Source organism: Poecilia reticulata, chromosome 15, assembly GCF_904066995.2.
Source record: "Poecilia reticulata chromosome 15, P_reticulata-male-v2, whole genome shotgun sequence".
Taxonomy (NCBI): Eukaryota; Metazoa; Chordata; class Actinopteri; order Cyprinodontiformes; family Poeciliidae; genus Poecilia; species Poecilia reticulata.
The window spans coordinates 16377169-16397248 of NC_088844.1; the positions used below are offsets into that span (position 1 = coordinate 16377169).

Consider the following 20080-nt stretch of genomic DNA (forward strand, 5'->3'; position numbering starts at 1 on the left):
CGGAAAAGCCACAGGAAATGTTTTTCTCCTTGGTAGATGTTACAACGTTGTCAGAGGAACAGATGTAATATTCGGCGCCTCTAAAAAACTGTTTATTTTTTTTTTGAGAAAGTTGAGAAGCAATAGGTAGTGCCGTGTCTCTTTCACGAAGTTACGTGTGTCCATATGAAGAAAAGATTATCACGAATGTCTCAAAACAAAAAAATAAAAAGTAAATAAAAAAGATATTCATTGAACTTACAACCATAAACTCCAGCGGGTTTTATATCATTTATGAAATAGACCAACGCAAAGTTTTCCACATTTGTGAAATGGAAGGAAGGAAAATTATGCTCAGTTTTCAATTGTTTTCTTTTCTGTAAGTCAAAATATGAAAAATAATGATGCATGTTTTTATTCAGGATCTCTGAGTTAATACTTTATTATTAAAATCCAGGTCTTGAGTTTTTGGTGTCCTGCAACTTCCTCTAGTAACATGGAGCGCTTGGCTCCTTTTCATGGATGACCATGTGTACGTAAGGTTTTTCTTGGGTTACTGGACACTGTTTACTCATTAGGCGACTTCTGAAGACAACTGGTTGGACAGATTCACACTTTTCAGTGTGAACACTTTTCAAATTTTCATTTGTAAGACAACTTTTAACAGATTCTTCTGGAAGAAGGAGTACATTGATTTCAAAATCAGATCTCAGCTTAACCGGTTTCCGTGAAACAAATCAAATAAATTGTAATTCAACCTTCTTTCTACTTTATATACGACGGTGTAATGAATCGCTCGCTATAATTATCGATGGCCTTTTAATGTAAGGGCTGTTTTACAGAGGAAAGGGTGGAGCTGTGTGCTTCTCCTTGTGACCAAAAAGGGTTGGAGAACAAACCCGGCTTTCCACAAACAACAACTCCCATCAGAGGAAAGAAAAGCTTCAAAGGTAAGCGATCTGCCAGAGGCCGACGGGCAGGAACCTCCCCGCTCCTCTTCTGACAACATGCAACATTAATGGTATTCCTCATCTGAAACGGATCTACTCTCACACACACACACACACACACACACACACACACACACACACACACACACACACACACACACACACAAAATGTCTCTCCAACTTCACGGGTAATGTTACTGATAAATGATTTGACCTCTTAAAAACCTCTCATGTGGGGCCAAAAGTCAGACGATAGAGAAAACACTTTGTGTCATGATACGCGTTTCGTGACGAAGTTTGAGCAGAGTTTTTGTCACAAGTAGCCAAGTTGTGGCACCGAACAGTGAAGCCTATAAGCAAGTAGCTGCTTGCTGAGAACAAGGCAGGATTTAGGGCTCTACGAAGGGCATCTATTGCTACTGAAAAGTGGCAGAAAAGAGGACATTTTCATGTATATATTTGTTTTTGAGAACAAAAACTGTCCATACCTCCTTATCAATGCAAGATTATCTATCAACAGGCGAGAGGCAGGACACACTCAGCTCTGTGCTCCTCTGTGATGGACAGGCTTCGTAGGCCCCCGCTTTTTACACATACAGGGAGGGACTGGTCCCTTATTTTAATTTCTGAAAGGTGGCAACCCTATGCAGAGTCCATGCAGAAAGACCCCAGCCCGAGATTTAAACCAAGCATTTCTTTGCTCAAAAGCAAAAGTGCTAGCACCCACTTTACTGTCCAGCCTGGAGCTGATTATGAATGTTTTTTTGGTCAGCTGAATTGCTTCTAAGAGCACAAATAACTAGCACATATAATTTTATTGTCAATAAAATAGAAAATATGTTGTTTTGGGAGGGGCGTTGTTTTGCTGCGGCAAAGACCAGATATTCTCTGCCAGTGCAGACTAGAATCATGTGGTTTTGACCAAGAAACGCACCACAAACACAAAACTTTCTCACATCTGTATAACAGCTTTGCAGACAGAAACAGAGGAACAAAGACTCTTGTCTCATTTCTGGTCTAAACAGAGGAAACCACCTGTTTAATCCATGTGAGTCATTCAACGAGTTTATATGCCTCAAACCTCTGAGGCATACGCGTCGGGTCATCCACAGTATGTGTGACTGCTCAGGGATGTGCAGAAAGATTTCAGCCATTACCACAAAACTGCTTCTGTGATTACAAAGGCACAGCAGACCTGGATAAACAGTCATTGCTCGGCGTTGCCTTGCACCGACAGGTTCCTGTGCTTTACAACACCAACAGAAAAGGAAACATAGGGTGTACAAGCGTAAATAATAATTAACCCTTTTGTTTGAGCATTTGTCGCTTTTTTAAAACAGATTTTCAGTTCAGTTTTAATACCTGACAATTTTCACAGGCACATTGTTTTAGGTTCGTAAAGCCACTTAAACCTGACCGATGAATCGCTCAAGCACAAGGCGGCAAAACCCAGTGATCTATTGCTGTTTACACACAACAGACAAGCAACTTAGCTGGGATGTTTAGGTACTTTCACAACTGCTTGTTGCAAAGACAAGTTTATTAAATCTGCTTCCTCTTCTGCAGCTAAAATAATGAAGAAAAACACAAGAGATTACTTATTTTTGTTGTTTTGCTGCATAATCAAACTCCATCACACCATCTCCACCATGTTTACTAGTAAGTGATGCGTTTTGTTTTGAGCTTGATGAAATGGGCCACGCAGCTTCACTTTTGTCTCCTCATGCCACAGAATATTTTAAGTCATCAAGATGTTTTTGGCAAAATGTCAGGCCTTTGTTATGATTTCGGTGTCTGCCGTTTTGTTTTCTCTCACCTGGCGGCCATCTTTGTGTGTCCTCTGTCTCATTGTTGAATCTTGAACACCGACATTACATGAAGGAAGTCAAGCCTGCAGTGTTTTAGATGAAGGAAACATATTCACTGTTTTGAAGGTTGTTTTTTTTGTCCAGTTTTTAATTTTACAATCCTTTTTCAAGGTTTAGACTGTAAATCCTTCAAATAGAAGTATAAAATTTAGATTCCTTTAAAAGAAAAAATTAGCTGGAGCAAAAATGACTAAATCATAAAAGTTTCTGATTCCAATTTAAATTAATTTCACAAGGTCAGTTCTCCATTTGCTTGAGCGACTTACATATCGGTGTTACGTTTAGTGAATAATGGATAAATTGCCGTTTCTTTAAAAATGTCAATGTAAAAGGACAAGGGAGGAAACAGGTGATGCCCAAAACATTAATTAAAGTCTCCATTTTGGCAACCATTCTGAAATAGCAAGTGATCTTTTTTTTAAAAGCTTGTAAATCCTGGGCTTTTCAGCTGTTTGCTTTTTCACAGACTGTAAACTCTGCTGCCATCTTCTGGCAAGGGGATGCAATGTCTCCTGCCCCAATTTTCTTTGATCATTTTTTTAGAATTATTGTTTTTTTCCCCCCCCAAAAAATACATTTAAATGGACTATATTTTATTGTTAAGCTACACACACACAGACACAATGTAGTGTTAAAAGGACCACTTTACTCTTGCACAAGACATCCAAAGAGTACATCTTCAATAGAAAAATAAAATCGCCTACTTTGGAGGACATTAAATGTAATCAAGCCTCTTTTTGTTTTTTTAATTTTCTTAGAAACAACCGAAACCAGCACACAGTTCAGAGATGGAATTCAAAATGTTCAGGCTCATTCCTTCAGCTGAACACACATTCATTGAGATTAACTTTGGGTTTATGTCGCGTTTCCTTTCATCAGAAAAAAAATAAAACTAAATCAGCAAATGCTTGTCACAGTAAAGACAGGATGCACTGTGGCTGGCGGAGCAGTCAGTGGGTGTGGATACAGTCAGAACAAAGGTCCAAGAGAGGCAGGAGCCATGCATAGCCATACGTGTTTAAAAAAACCCAAAAAACCATCAGAAACCTGTTAAACTAGTCAAACAGATGAACCACCAACTGAATGTTAAAAACATAATTGGGGCAAACAGAGGACAGGGAGAGAAATTTTAACCAAAACCACAAAAAGCTCCTCCACACCTTCTCCCTCCAGTCAGTTTATTTTCATTATAGTTCTCTATGAATTATCCAGCACATAAATAGCATCATTATTGCTTGTTAAAAAAAACAAAACAAAAAAACTCAAGTACCACTCACACATACTGGCATTTAAATCCACAATACGGCACTTCATTGGCCATGACAAAGCTAAAGCAACAGCGAAACGAAATGTTAGCAACTGAACCTAAGTCAGTTTGAAAATAAGCGTTTCAACGCTTTGTCCTGGTTAAAATGACTCAACGGGAAAAGTCTACAAAAAAGGGGGTCAAACTTCAAGCAGGGGATCTAAACTTCTCAGTTAAATTATACACATACCTGTGAGACAAAAGGCTCAATTAAAACAGATTCAAGTGACACTTTCAGGGTATATTTACAATTTGAGATCAACATTACAGGTTGGCTTCATCTATCCGAAGTTACTCGTCAGCGCCGTTTGTCTGCGACGTCTGAATGGGATCGCCTGCAGCCTTCTCGCCAGAATCACCTCCTTGATCCTGACAGAAATGACAACAGAGTGTGTGAGCTTATTGTAGACGACACAAAACATGAGCCTGTAGAGCGTGACGTTGACCACTGCACACCTTCTTTAGTACATCCAAAAGTCCATTGACCGTGGTCATCAAGGAATTGGCAGAGTTGCTCATCAGCTCGTAATAGACGGTTTTTTTCTCCTTCACGGCTCTCAGAGTCTCTTCGGTTCGGCTGAGTGCGCTCGTCACTTCCTCCAACTCCTTGCTTAGGGATTTGTTGGCGAGTTCTAGCTGAGCTTTAAGCTTTGCATCCTCCTCTGGGAATAAAAAAAAAAAAAAAAATCACATTTAAGGATGAGGGCAAGAAATGATATAAGTTTGGCTAAATTTAAAACAAATTTAGCAAAATAGAAAAGACGCAGGACAAGAAAAAAGTTGGATAATTTTGTCAGCTTCTGCTGTTTTTAAGCTGAAAGGAAACAAGAGCTGAAACAAATTTTGCTTTTACATAGGAGTGAAGATTGAAAGAACTAGGTTTATTATATATAATCATTCTTTCAGTTTCTTTCTTAAGGAATGAAATTAATCAATAGCAATAGAATTAATACAGGTAAAAAAGTTAATAAAGTAATTAAAAAAAAACTGGAAAAAAGCTAAGTATGTTCTTCATAGTAAATAACTTTGTACAGCATATATGTTCATTGTATGCTCAATAATCTACGTCAGTAATAAAGTAAAGTAAGCTGCTACATTTGTTTTCCCAGCGATCTTTATCAGAAAGGGGATGGTTTCTTAGCCACAGCAAACACAGTGACTAAGGTTGCGACAAACGGTCATAAAGTCTGCTCCCAACAAAGATCTGACAGTGTTGAGATGCCTCACTCACACGCAAAATGCTAGAACCACCAACATTTTCAACCGTCAGCTACAAAAAAAAAACACTGAGCATTCTTTAATTTGAAACACCGTAATGTGGAGATTAGATAAAAACGCTGCGGTTTGAGAACCACTAAAACTTTATGCTCAACCATTCCCACAGTTTCAAGTTACTTTTATTGAGTTTCCTCCTGCTGTCTGAAGTTTGGAGTAGTGGCAATTAGATCATGCCATGCATTTTTTATGTTTCAAATTTCTCTCAAACTCACCTCTAGACTATTTCCACAAATTCACCTCATATATTATGCTGGAAGACCTTTATGCCATCTAGTGGTAGGAGTTTTGCAAAAATAGGCTTTATTTGTCTAGTTTCCATTTCAAGTAAACAGATTTATATTTGCTCTGTGTTATATATTTTAATTAACAGTAAACATAATTTGTCAGACAGGCTGACAGAAATACACTATTTGATTTGACCCTGTTAAGAGTTTGTAGTGATAATGTAGTATTTTTACTTAGCGTTACCCCACAATATTGTAGCGATGCTTACTATTAAACCCAATGTGGCCAGTAATAAAATTATATGGATCATTTTACTGCTTTTAAAGCTGTAAAATCACATTTTATTGTCAGAAATTCCAATGTAATTAGAGATTACAGTGTTATCTCTAGTGTCGCTAGTGTATCAGTAATAAATTCTAAATTGAATGCAAGCATCGTCTTGAAGAGAATCTGGTATTGTGCAGCTTGTTTCCTACAAAACTACAGAAAGGCACAATCCACTGTTTACCCATTTTGGCATCCTGAGTTATAAGCTTCTGCTCTATCTCCTCTCGAGCCTTTTCGCTCTTCTCCAGTTTCTGCATCATGCTGCCAACGTCGACCATGGCTCCATTGTACACGATCAGATTACCAGACTCACTCGCCTCTGATGAAGCATGAGCCTTCGGACTGGGAAGTAAAGCTCTGTTACCTGACAGGAAAAGAAGACGAACAGTTTGCATTAGTAAACGCTTCTGTTTGGTTGTTTTATTACACTAGACACACAACTCACCTATGAGGATTTCTATATGGGCTTCATTAAAGGAGGCCGCTGCTTCATCCTTTCCCCTGTCTGTAAGTTTTCGGTAGTAACAAGACTCTCTGACCACAGGTTTGTTCAAAAGTTTCTTGATCTAAAAACAGAAATCAACAGGAGACTTAAACCAAGAACAAAAATCTCCAAAAAGGCAGCATCATAATGCAACAGACCCAGAAAGCTGAAAAATATTGTGCTTTTGTTCACCTGTGCACGAGAAAGATGCAGACCCAGAGTGTACAGGATGTCCTCCAGGTCTCTCTCCAGCAAGTAGCCGCAGTGGCTCTGGTCAAAGTAGACAAACGCCATGAGCAGATCCCTGTTCTGGGTCACCATCTGCTTCTTTTCCTGGTGCACAAAACAACAACAATGTTTCCCCACATCAGTAACAAAATGATCCAGCTGCTAGGAGGAAGGCCCAACCTTGTCTTTAGAGGATCTGTCCTTCGATGACCTGCGGTCATCTCTGCGGTCTCTCCTGTCCCTGTCGTTGGAGTCTTCGTCGTCTTTGTCTTACAAAAGGAAAAATAAACACATAAGGGTCAAATTTAATAAACACCTGAATTAATATAAAGCAGTTTTAAATGTAAACAGAACAGAAACAAAAGCTGTGTAGATACCATCGTCGTCGTCATCATCGTCCTCCGCATCTTCAGCCTCCAGGGGGTCGTACTCTTCAGCATTGGCTGTGCTGCCCTCGTCTTCGTTTTCATCCTCGTCCCGAGACTCCTCCTTTTTGATGGTTTTGTCATCGTACTGGGTCAAAACGTAACTCGTGATTTCACAGCCACTTATTAAGCATTTAACAGATAAATAAAAGTATTAAGCTTTTCAAACCCACCTTTCTTTTCTCCTCCTCATCATCTTTGTTCCTTTTTGCTACCGGCTCCTCAATCTCTTCTTCTTTTTCCTTTTTAATTTCCCGTTTTTCAGCATCCTTCTTGTCTGCCTCCCTTTTGACCTTTTTTTCCTTCTTCTCATCCTTTGCAGGAAGCGAAGCGAGCGCTTTGTAGATGCGGTGGCCAAAGTCTCTCTGCAGCATCTCGTTAAACAGCTCAGCAAACAGGGAAACCTGCGAGGAAACAGGATAATAAGCCTCTGCAGTAGTAAACGTGCGTCCAATCGATCTACACGTAAACACAACCTTAGAGGTCTTGATGCTAAAAGCGGGGAAGGAGGTCTTCATTCCACCCTTTTACCAAATAAATTTAACTATACTACAGTTACTTTAGTGTTTTCTTTTATTCTCTATCTCAACTTTGTATCTGAGTTTCTCCTTTTCCAAAAAATTCTTTTGAGTCATTAAAATGCAAAAAGAGTCTTACTTCAAACGAATGCTCCTTGTTGTCCTCCAGTCTGTAGTCCAGCAGCACACTGAGGGACATGATGCTGCAGTCAAATTTGCCGTTTTTGGCAGCCCAGTTGGGGTACACCAAGATGGTGGGCTCATCGGGAAGGATGTAGCGCCTTTCTCTCCGCTGGCGCTCGAGCTCTTCCTGCTTCTTTTTTTCATCGTCCTATCAAAGAAAAACATCAAAAGTGTTTGTTTTTTTTCCCCCTGGAAAAGACTAAAAATGCAATGGAAGTGTTCACCCTTTAAAGCTTAGGTACAATTTAAGCCAAGTAATAGAGAAAAAGCAGCTACACGACAATCATTTTTACAGGATCAGAAAAATAAAATAAAAAAATAGTACATATTAAACTTTCATACAACTTCATATTCATAAATGTTTTATGCTCATTTATAATAATTACTCAAATCATCAATGACCGATTGCTTTGTGAAAAAAATTCAGATACGTTAAAACTTTAAAATCTTCACTAAAACGTGGTTGTTGTTTTTTTCTCAACTTCTGGGGAAACGAAGAAGCTAAACTAAACGAAGAAGCTAGCAATTTAAAATGCTAGCTAAGCTAGCATTTTAAATTGCTAGCTTTGCCCTCATGTTTAACATTCGGGCACTTTCATGTGTTGATGTCATTAATAAGTTGTTACCAGATGACTGAAAACTTCTTTAGACCACTTCCTCATGAACAGTCGAGCCAGTACCTCTTTGTCGTCCTCGGTGCGAGGCGGCTCCTCTTCCTCTGCTACTTTAACTTCTACCTTCTCGGGCTCTTTGGACTCCTCCACCTGCTCCTCCACCTTCAGCTGCTTGGTGAGGCGCGCTATGAGCTGGGATTTCAATCCCTTTGAGCTCAGAGAGCGACAGTCAAGTTCTCTACGCAGGTCATTGACCTACGAGAGGAGCAAACATAAATATGTTTCGTTTTATTTAACCTAAAATAATGAAAAATTAAGCAAAACACTTTTTTTTTATTCACATGCAACTATGAATTAAAAAAAAGTTATTCATATGTCAGAAACATTGTTCTAGAATCAATTTCGTTCTTATTTTGAACCCTACCTTCATTGATTTTGGGTCAAGTTTAGTCCAATGAGTGGCAATACTGACATCCTTAGACTCTTCGTTGTCTTTTTCCTCTTCCTCCTTGATGGGAAATTATTCAAATAGAAAGAAGGCGGGAGGGGGGAGGAGAGGTGGGACAACAGTCAGCACACATTTCATGGATTTAGTAAGCTTTCAAAGTTGATCCGTGCAAGAAGCAAGGTATCATCTGTCTTTCACTGCCTTGTTCTAGTGAGCTTGGCTGTGTTTAAGTCCACTGCTACTGAAGCATACACAGGGAAGCTCTCTAGCTCTCATAAAAAAAAATAAAATAAAAAAATAAAAAAACAACAGAAATTTCCCCCAGCTGCCAATCAATCAATCTGTGGAACACAAAAAAGGTCAAAAATCAATGAGAGGTGTGACCAAAAGGCGTGTGGGTACATCAGGTGAACTGAAGATAGGGTAGCCCTAACATGCTCTACGTCTGGGGAAGTCCCACTTAGGAGTTTTACATGTCTACATCATATAGGAGACTTCTGTCCAAAATACGGCCCTGGAAAAACCAAGTTCTATGTACAGTCCAAATGAGAGCGTTGAATCCAACAATAAGAACAGACAAGCAACAAGACTTTGGGGAGATTCTCTTTTTGTTGTCAGAAGGTATTCAAATTGATGTGAAGAACAAAAAAACAAAAAATTATAAATATACACATTTCTACAACAAACATTATGTGCACGCAAGTGGCTCCACAGTTTCCAGCCTGTTTTGAAGTGAAGAGTTCCAGAGTTGAGAACTGACCGCTGGTTCAAATTGATTAAACAAATGAATAAATAAGCTTTTAAAAGCCCAGTTAGGCCGTCCAAGTTAACAGAAGATTAAAATGAGTCGCAGCATCAGAACAGCACCTAATCACAAGGTGCTTAGGGAACTGGAAGCTGTTTTACCATTTGCGACTGGGGCCTGCACAACACAACCTAGTCTCACTGCTTCCACTGTATGTGTCTGCTGGATGTGAGGGAAGGTGGAGGTGCTGATGGAGGAATGGAGGAGTTCGAGCGGAGGAAAAAGGGGAGCAGGTGGAAAAGGAGTAAACAGAAGAAGTCTAGGTGAGGTTTGGTGGAGCACTGATATGCCTGTGTTCGTACTGGTGTGTCTGAAGGGTGCGCTGTGCTTTTTTGTCTGCTGTGTATCTGCGATGTGTGTGTGTTTTCTGTTTTGTAATTCCTGTGCCTTCCTGTGAGAAGCGGAAATGAGAAGAGAAGGATTAGCGGTTCAGTGCCTGTTCTCCATCCGCCTCCTTTCGCTCGGCCGACAGCTTCTCAGCCAGCTGCTCCCGGAGTCGCCGTGACAGCACTTCCCACTCTGAGCGGGTAGGAAGACAATGCCAAACATCCGGAAGAAACAAAACCACTGTCTCCACATGAGCGGGGACTGTCCGCCCCTTGTGTGTCTCCTCCGGCCGGTGATAGCGAATCTCTGCAAAACGATACCTGTCGCAAAGGAAGAGGGTGCATTGGAAAGAAACATTCTGGTCACGGCACAGAATCAAAGGCGAGCCTTCCTAGGGCAAGCCTTCTACAGCTACTCCCCAACCCATCCGGCCACTGAATGATCACAGAAATCATTGCATTGACCCGGCTCCCACACAACACTCAGCACAGACAAATGGACCCAGTCTGCAGCTCTTCATCTGTTGTCACAGGTTACGGCAGCCATTTTGAAAACAACAACAACAGACAATAACAAAAAAAATAAATAATAAAAAAAAAACCAAAACTCAACCCCGTTACAGTTTCAGCCAATTACTGGATGAGCGCTCTGCATTAAACCTAGGATACACTTAATGCACTACATTAGAGTTGTGCAAAGAGAGACAGAATCAAGAGACACTGAAAGCCAGTTAAATATATAAGATATTTAACAGGGAGAATAGAAAATAAATGATGAAATAAAAAGAGACAAAGTAATGGTCTTCTGCTCCAGGCTACAGCTTCCAGCCACCAAGTCCATGCGTTTGGGTTTTTATCACAACAAAATGTATGAGCAGAATGTCATGGAGAGAGCCAAGACAACACACACAAGTCCCAGAAGGACAATGAACAACAAATAATAATAATAAACTGCAAATTAACAACAGGATAATGATAATAATAATAATAATAATAATAATAATAATAATAATAATAATAATAATGCAAAAGAGAGAAGTAATATTGAACAAGCTTCATATAAAAAAATAAATGCATCATTTATATAAAATTTAAGAGTTAAACTAACTCTTAAGCTTAAATATTGTAAATAGGGGAAAAATGAAAGTTGTGCGAAGAGCAGTACTTACCACTGAGTGCACAGACTAAGGTCTATGCCTGTGAGTGCCCTGCAACAGCGTATGGCTGTCTTAATGAGGACAGCCGGGTCCTTCTCTGGGTCCGCTCCGTCCAGAGAGGGAGACCAATGACCTCCGATTGCCATGGCCTCGTCTTTACCTCGCATGCCCACCAAAAACTGAAGGAGAGGAGAAAAGGGAGCAAATGACAGCACAACAGTTAGGTTGAAATACAGAAGAGAAAAATGCCAAAGAGTTTAAAAGAGTGGGAACCGGAGACGATAAAAACATACAAAGAATCAAAAAAAGGCCAGCGGGTAGAAGAAATAGTCATACCTCAAAGAATCCACGACCACAAAGGAAAACAATTTTTAAATTCAAAGAGCCAACATCAGTCATTATTTTTCCACACAAGCTGCTCAGCAACAGAACAGGTTCCATGCATCATGGAGAAAACACAGAGAGGGTCTGACGTACCTTGATGAGCCTAGCAGGATGTTGGAAGGAGTCTCTGACTTCCTGGGGGTCCTCGGCCAGAGCACACGACTTGTGGTAAAGCTCCTCTAAACTGGGGTTAGCAAGCAGCATCACCTGAAACAAAGACAAACCCCACTTTGGGTTCTTTTGCTCAGAAATACACAGTTGTATATTAATCTAGCTGAACCCCAATCAGACAGCCGAGAGCTTCCCTGTCTTCCATCCTCGAAACTTCAGAAGGTTGTCTTAGACTCTGATCACGAGTCAGATTGATTTGTTTAGCTAGTATTTATACACTGAATAAGTCTGAGTGTTATTGATGTTTCTTGACAGAACGTAACATTAAAACTGTTTCACAGTTTTAGCCCCCCACCACCCCTCAATAAAAGCTAAAAGTCTTCAGAAAGGAACCTTAAAATATTCTTTACATTAACTGTTTTACAGGCTTAAAAAAGCAGCATATATTCAACATATTTATCAGTAAATATTGTACCTTTGCGCTGTAGGTGTGGTTAACGTCAGGAGGGTCCAGCACAGCTGTGTTTTTGACTGGAGGATCTACTTCTTTGTGCAAGATGTGGAAGTTACAGGCGTTACTGAACTGGAAGGGCCTTGTAAGAGGGAAGGCGTCCACCCAGGTGAAAACCGCGTTAAAGAAGTCACTGGGGATGTAGAGGCTCTGATAGCGCCGCCTCAGCTCCATCAAGTCGCAACTGGAGCTGAAGAACAAAATAAAGAGCAGTCGAAACATCAGCAATCACATTCTTGACATGCTGGTAAGTATTCTCCATCTACTCCCGCATTCAACGCAACAAGCAGCGATCGTATTCACCCGTCTAAGCTGAACTTGGAAAACTGGACCGTGTAGCGTGGGAGCACCCTGCGTGGACGTCTGGGGGAGCGTTCCCGTCTCGGGGAGCGGTCTCGAGATCGTTTGCGGGTGGGAGAGCGTTCTCTAGATCGCCTCCGCTCACGGTCTCTGTCTCTGCTAAAGAATTGCATGAAAACACTCCAGTGATTAAATCGTGTGGCGGAGACAGAGCCAGCAGCTGCGTTCAGACTGTACAACGTCGCACCTGCGTTCTTCCTTAGTCCGGAGGATGAGTTCAGGACCCCGATCGTTTCGGGTGGTAAAACGAGTCGGAGGCTCGATTCGTCGGAGGGTCTGCGGCTGCTGCATTATTCTCACAGGGGGTTGAAGCAAACCGCCAGCAAATACGTCTGGACACAGAGGTAAACACTCATCACATCACAAAAAGAGGAAGCTTCTTTATGGGGTTTAACGTTTTACGAACTGAAATTAAAATCAGATCTGAAAATGAAAGTAAGCAAGCTGCATCAACTTTTAAAACAAAAGTATGAGATTTTACCTTTGGTTGGAGGCTGAGGGAGCAGAGGCTGAGGGGGGTTCTGAAGGAGAGGGGCCAGAGAAGCAGCAGACAGCTGGGCTTGCAGGAGGGACGGTGGGGGGGCCTGGGCTTGAACACTGAACGTGGTTGGGGGAGGTAGCGACTGCAGCATGGTTGGGGCTGACTTGATCATGTTAGAAGCCTGAGCCTGGCTCTACACCATACCGGGAGGGCAGGAAAAAAGAAAACACATGAAAAGATTTTTAAATCTGGGAAAGAAATGTCTAAAAAAAAAAAAAAAAAAAATAAAAAAAAAAAAAAAAGGTTGAACAGAATGAACCTCGAACTTGCCAAAGACTGCACAAAAAAACGGCTAAAACAGATAAGACTCTGGATCAGTGATTGTTCAGAAGACAGAAGCTGGGAGAAAGTCTGACAGGGCTGCTTGAAACAAAGACCTGGAGAAATCTTGTTTTTCATACAGGATTTCCTAAAACAGAAGAAGAGCTTTAGATTTCATTCTGTCTTTTTCTTTAACCTAAACTTTAAACATAATGATGCAAACTAATATTTTTGCATTTTGTAATGTGATGGTTTACCTCCAAACAGAATGAGCAATGCTTGTCTTTTAAAGTGAATGCTGCAGATGTCAATGTAAGGAAGTTCAATGCTGAAGTGGGGAATGTGATTTTTGTTTTTCTACAGCAGTTGCGAAAAAGTATCACATTAATATTAGCAACAAAAAAAAGTAACATCTGCTGTTTTTTCCTAGGTGTAAAACTTACTGATATTTATTCTGTTTTATTTAATCCCAAACATTTACAACAGGCTAAAAAAATATTAAAACAAAAACAGATGTGTTCATAACTACTAAAACCATAACAAAAACACTGCTTGGCATAAAAGGTTTTTCAATGGTCCATTTGAGAGACCACACAAATTTTAACCAGAAGTGATTAAGTTCTGTTGGAAAAAAAAAACATTATCAGAACTGGAACATTTGGATAATTATTTATTTTTACCCTCAGTCTCAGTTATCACACCTTTAAAGTTCAGCATAACCTCTAATGTGTTAGAACTATAAGGTGTTAACACAGTTCCTACTGTGCAACATTGTGTTTAGCAACAAGGTGTGAATCTATGATTGTTTTATACCACATTGTTAGGCAACATCAGCTATTTCTTTTTTCTTTGCAGTGATACATGTCATGCGCACTGGTCTCGACTTATCAAATAAAATGTCACCAATGTGCCAGTGAAAAATGCTAAGTGCCATGTCATCCCACATTCTCAGCCGTACCAATAACCAGTGCAGTGTATATTTTGATGCATTTCCCTAGTGTGAAATAAATACACCAAGTATTTTTATAGTTTATTTCTATATATTTGATTAGAACTGTTTTTAATATAAATTCTAATCACTTTTTAAAGTATTATTATAAACTACAACTTAAAATAATGTTATATGTCATCTACTTTGCTCCTCAAGCTAGCATAGCAAGCATGAAATTGAAATGTTTCTGTCAAGAAAGCAACCGGAGGGAGCGTCCAGCAGTCCTGCTGTGGAGGACACTGCTGCAAAAAATCCCCTAAGGACTCAAGGCCAAGTAAACTCACTTTTAGTCGGTTGTTATCATCCCACATTGACAAAAGTCAATGCTTTTTAAAATATTTTGTACCATTGTCTGTGGGTTTACAAAGAAAGTCCCCGGCCAGAAGCTAAAGTGGTTTAGGGGGCCCCGGCATAGAAATGGTTTGGGAACCCCTGGTATAAGTAATCACAGACATGCTTCAAAAACAAGAATATATTGTATGCAAGTTTAACAACTGGGTAAATCTTTCTTATAAAGAATAAATAATAATCTCTGTGTCTGTTAATGCATGCAGTTGATAACAGTTTCTGATCACACAACACAAATTGGTATAATGAGTCATTTATAGGTCTATAAAGCTTTATGGTTAACTAAATGTATTTTGAATCGGCGCAAAACTGTGGCAAGGATGATCAGAAAAGAACAGCATATGTAATCTGATTACTCTGACCCACTGGGCAATTAAAACCTCAGTGGAATCCATAAGAACCTATGTTAAAATAACATAATAGAAAAAATAATCAAGGTTTTAGTTACTTGAGGATTTCCTTCACAGATTGAAATCCCTCAATCTGTGAGGAACTGTAGGTGGAGATCTTTGAATTTATAAACTGTCATGCCTTTGACTTGTTTTTACACCTTTTTCTGCAAAGATTATTCCTCATCAGCACATTTGCAGTACAAACAATGACTACATTTTACATTAACATCTGAGGAAACATTAGCCCCCACTCCATAATGACAGTAAACCAGCAGCTTCTGTAGGAGAAATATAGAAACAAAATGAAAAAAAAAAAAAAAAAAACACTGTTAAGATTGTTATTACCCATTAACACTGCAGGTAAAACAAAAGTCAAAGAAACGGATGCAAAAATCGAATGGGTGAGCAAGAGTGTGTGTTTCGGGACTAGATGGTTACATTTTGTCTGTTGTCCACAGCAGAGTGCATATCTGTGTAGCGGAGCTGCATTCCTGGCTCATTGTAAAGGCTGCCGAGCTGTGGGGAAGCTTGAGGTAAAGGCTGAGGCTGCTGCTGAAGCTAGGAGGGATTGAGAACACAACAATAAAAGGTCAGAAAGATAAAAGGATAAAAAAAAAAGAAAAAGAAAAACAGTGATGCAGTATAGAAGACAAGGTTAAGGTCTTCCAAATTTTAAAATGAACCTGGGAAATCCTGTTCTGGATATTTAGAAATAAAATAAGTAAGCTGGCATTTTCATCACACCAGGCATGCTGCAGAGGACAGTCAGAAAAACAAGATCTACTCAGAGCAATAAAGACAAATAAACTTAAGCAAATAGCCAGACAAACACTACTTAAGAGACTCAACCAGTCGCATATAAGTACTTTTTATATCCCCCTTTTTTAAAATAATGTGCAACAACATTTGATTTAAAGTCAACGAGAATGTAATTAAAAGGTAATAACCTAACAAATTCATTGAAACTTGTGACCTTTTCTGTATATGAAGTTTAGTATTTAATCATTTGTTATCCGTGAAAATGAAACAAAGAGCAAAGCAGGAATGACTTAAACGCATTTTTAAATGAAAATTACTAATGGAGCTCATAAAGCTGTGAATGCTCTCACCGACTGATTTGCCAGCTGAGGTAATGTCTGGATGCGTTGGGCGTTCCACTTGAAGGGCATGTTAGGGTTGTACACAGCTTCCACTAGGACCCTGTCACCGACCTGGGGAGTTTTTCCTTTCACGGCACTATGGAAGGTTTTTTAAAAAAATAACAGACATTTACACACAAAGTGTAACACTACAGTAGCTTAAAATAGATAGAACTACATCCAGTATTTCATTTCTACAAGGCAGCAGACCGTCTGACAACACTTCCCCACCTTAGCTGAAAGAAGACATCTTCATCTACAAAGCCAAACGTGTCATGTAGCTTATTGACAACACCAGTGAAGACTCGCTGCTTCTGAGGCTGCGTCTGCTGTTGGTGGCTTGAACGCGGTGTTGGATACGACACAGTAATTTGGGCCGTCTGCTGAGGGTTGGACAAACTCAGGCTGGTGGGCAATGCGACGGGGGGCTGAAGGTTAGATGGAGATTATTAAAAACTCTCAACTTTATAGACACACTGTTTGACACGAGGACAGAAAATGACATGTAATAGTAATAAATGTTTACCTACGTCTTTAAAATCAACAGAAAACATTAAAAGAAAAACGCTAAAGCAGTTGGCGTGGTATGCATGCTCTGGATTTACCTGAGAGATCAGCGCCTGCTGAGGCTGAGGGAGCTGTGAAATGAACAGAAGGAATGACAAATGTGATCATTTTATTAACTTAAAGCAAAGCTGTCTTATCGTTTTTATTGCATTTTTACTACTCTTATTTATACACGATCTTACATATTAGCGTAACAAAATGAATAAAACAAAGCTAAGTTATAATTTGCTGCTGCAAGAAATCTAAAAAAATCTGTAGGATACCTTCTTCTTCAGACAAAGCTTAGTCCAGAAATTCAAAAAAGTGACACAAAAGGCTGTTCTTCACCTGATGAGGTACATTATACAGTTGTTGAGGTGGTTGCTGGGGAGGTTGCTGTTGTTGCTGCTGCTGCTGCTGTTGTTGCTGCTGCTGCTGATACTGCTGAAGTGCCGAATTGATCTGTGACTGCAAACAATGACAGGATCATAGCCAGTGGTTAAAGTGTTACATGAGACAGTGACAAGATGAACAGATCGTTGCCTGAGATCTGGACAACTACTGTGACTGACCTGCTGTAGAGCTGCTGCGGCGGCCGCTGCGGCTTGCTGCTGCAAAGCAGCAGTTTGCTGAGACAGCTGATAGTTTGCTGCAGACTGGTTACTGAGAGAAGCTGCAGCCAAGGCTGACTGCTGAGAGTACACGGAGGGAGACGCTCCAAGGAGAGACGGCTGTTGCACCCCGAGGGCTGCAAGGGTTAAACAACAATAAATATAATAATAATGAGGAGACAGATGCTGCTACATATAATGTTATTGTAAAGGAGAACCACTTCACACCCAACACCCAAACTGTTATCATTAAGAGTACATCAATACTGCCAATTAAGAGTTCACTAATAGTGCTTGCTTTTATGTTTTAATAAACCTTCAAACAACTATCAACTTTCCAATTGCTGGTAAATGCATGTACAAATTTAATTCAGATTGGTCCAATCATGTTATATAATCAATAGGTAGAAAAAGTTAACGAAATTTACGACCGTTTATTGGACACAAAATGTGCCAAAGTGAAACATCTCAGTCATTTTCTGACAAACCTACGAGCAAGCGTTTATCTGCCAGGAGGTTTCGGCTTGCCTTACTTACAGTGTAGGCTGTTGAGGTCAAGAGACTGTCCTGAGTGACCCGGCTGAGACACAGCTGTGGCAGCAAACTGAGTTGCCCATGGCGGATTCTTCTGTCCCCCGAACTGGGCCATGACTCATTCAGGGTTAGGGCTGACTCCGTTTACCAGGTCTCTGTTTGCTGCAGAAAAACATAAAAAAAATCAAGTATGAGACAAACTGAAATCCAAAGCAAATGCTTAGCATGGTATAAAGCACAATTACCTTCTAAATAAAATCATTTGCATCTTTTTTTTTTTTTTTTATATATAGAATTTATTCATTTCATTTAAAACAAAACAGATGCTATACATACAAAAAAAGAATATACAAAACACAAATAAAATGAAAGGTAGCAGAAGAAGAATAAAATTCTTATTAATATCTGCCCCTTTTTTCCAAAATAAACAAATTCAAACAATGATAGTTTTCAATTAATAAAACATAACAAAAAAAAAAATAAAAATCAATCAATCAAGAGATCAGAGCAGTGACATGCCCATTATTTCTGATGTAAATAAAGGATAAAATTAAAACAAAGGTAGCAAAGTAAAATAACTATCATTCAGGGTTTTTCATCATGTTATGTTAATTTAATTTTGTTACAAGGAAAGCAAATTATGCCGTTTTTATGCTCATCCCAGATATTTCTGAGGCTAAGAAATGTATGCTTTTTAATATTAATAACATCAATTTGAACTGTAGTAAAAGGAAGTAGTGCGTATAAAAAAAGACAATATGTAGCTTCGGTGGGTTTTTATTTGCCGTCTTGGTTACCTTTTAATAACCAAGAAGGAAATGTATAGGTGGGTATAGGTGAGTAACGTTTTAAATTTAGTTGTCTATAATTCTGAAAATACTTTGTTGTGCCATTGGAGTTAAAAAAAAAAGGTCCATTAACCTCAGAGTCAGTAATTAAATTTAGCCAAATAAAGTTTATTTACACAAGGAAGTGGAGATGGTAATACTCCACTGCAATCGGTGTGGGTTTTAGGGACAAGATATCCACTGATATATGCAGTTACTGAGACTGTTTACAAGTAGAACAGCTTCTTACAGTGCACTACAGAGGGAAACAGAGAGGCTCAGCTTAAAAAAAAACAAAAAAACATTTAGACTATTATACGGAACGGTTTTATTCTCCTGCAAGTGTACTTCAATCGCATTAAAGAAATTCGATTAAATTATAATTTACTGCAACAATGCAGACAAAGCAGCTGTTAAAAAGCTCGCAAATTAAAGAGGGTTTCGAGTGGCAAATCACAAAATATTTATTGCACTATTTTTTCATAATTTAGACAAATATGGCCTAAAAATATGAAAGCCCTTAATACATTTTATAAATAGTTTTGTAAGATTTCAACAGAGGCTGACACAGCAGCGAACTCGACGGTCCATCTAGCTAACATTAGCCACGGACTGACAGCTGAGCAACGTTAGCAGGTAAAGTAGCACGAATTCTCACATTTATCCGGCGAAAGATGAAGCGGCAGTTGTTGCAGTCATTGGCATGTTATTAAATCTTTTTGCACGCTACGTTCTTATGACTGTTCTTACATTATTCAAACGCACCTTATTCAGCTTAAAGCATTCAACAGTGGGACTGCAACTGCACAACGGACGGCTAGCATTTCCAGACCGTTAGCTTTGTTGCCATATTAGCCTCGTGCTAGTTCGATAACGAGCGCGAGGCCCTGGCAGTTAGCAGTCAACGACAAAGGTTAAAACTGCGAAAAATCGCGGTAAAACAACAGTGTCCCTTTTGTCCGCTTTAATAATGACTATAATAAATTATCAGAAAGCGAAATTAAATATTGGGTAAATAAAATACTATAATAACACTCACCGATGTACCTCTGGCGATTGTTAATGCAAATTGCGCATGCGCAGGAAGGTTACCCTGACCCATGTGGCAAAGTCAGCATAAATTGGTTTACCTATTTACTGTATTTGGGATAATCTTATGTTCGTTTGTTCTTAAGCCACTTTACAGTACTATTTATATTTCACTCAGTTAAATTCCTCAATGTATGACTTCCAACATATTAGATTTGTTTTAAAATTACAATTAAATTGACAATTGTTTCAATGTTTAGGAAAATTTTCCACCAACAGTATGGAAAGTGTGAAAATGACCTGAAATCAGGTTGCACTTTGAGTTTTGGGAATATGAGAAAAATGGTGAGTTCACCTTCAAATGTCAACTTAAC

The 20080-nt window shown here is 39.3% G+C and overlaps 1 protein-coding gene across 4 annotated transcripts; it reads right to left on the reverse strand.

The window, feature by feature from the left end:
* Positions 1 to 3423: 3423 nt before the first annotated feature.
* On the reverse strand, positions 3424 to 19829 carry ccar1 (cell division cycle and apoptosis regulator 1). 4 transcript variants are annotated; one of them, XM_008429586.3, is made up of 26 exons: positions 19717 to 19829; positions 17854 to 18012; positions 17278 to 17453; positions 17054 to 17173; positions 16765 to 16797; positions 16391 to 16587; positions 16130 to 16256; positions 15459 to 15578; positions 12969 to 13161; positions 12675 to 12819; positions 12431 to 12586; positions 12092 to 12317; positions 11599 to 11712; positions 11134 to 11300; positions 10075 to 10285; positions 8810 to 8893; positions 8452 to 8640; positions 7728 to 7919; positions 7244 to 7474; positions 7023 to 7158; positions 6826 to 6914; positions 6610 to 6750; positions 6379 to 6499; positions 6115 to 6297; positions 4560 to 4765; positions 3424 to 4472 (listed from the first exon to the last, which is right to left on the reverse strand). In XM_008429586.3, exons 2-26 carry the CDS (start codon positions 17963 to 17965, stop codon positions 4395 to 4397), a joined length of 3747 nt encoding a protein of 1248 aa, XP_008427808.1. In that variant the 5' UTR covers positions 17966 to 18012; positions 19717 to 19829; the 3' UTR covers positions 3424 to 4394. The 4 variants fall into 4 exon arrangements, with proteins under 4 accessions (XP_008427808.1, XP_008427809.1, XP_008427810.1 ...); XM_008429587.2 differs by lacking the exon at positions 19717 to 19829 and adding an exon at positions 19443 to 19529; XM_008429588.3 differs by lacking the exon at positions 19717 to 19829 and adding an exon at positions 19336 to 19427.
* Between the last annotated feature and the right edge of the window lie 251 nt (positions 19830 to 20080).

Coding starts and splice junctions, on each gene's coding strand:
- ccar1 (XM_008429586.3), bottom strand. CDS start 17,965: ATGGCCCAGTTCGGGGGACAGAAGAATCCGCCATGGGCAACTCAGTTT. Junction 10,286..11,133: donor CTTAGTCTGTGCACTCAGTG/GTAAGTACTGCT, acceptor CCTTTGCGACAG/GTATCGTTTTGCAGAGATTC. Junction 6,915..7,022: donor CGATGATGACGACGACGATG/GTATCTACACAG, acceptor TCCTTTTGTAAG/ACAAAGACGACGAAGACTCC.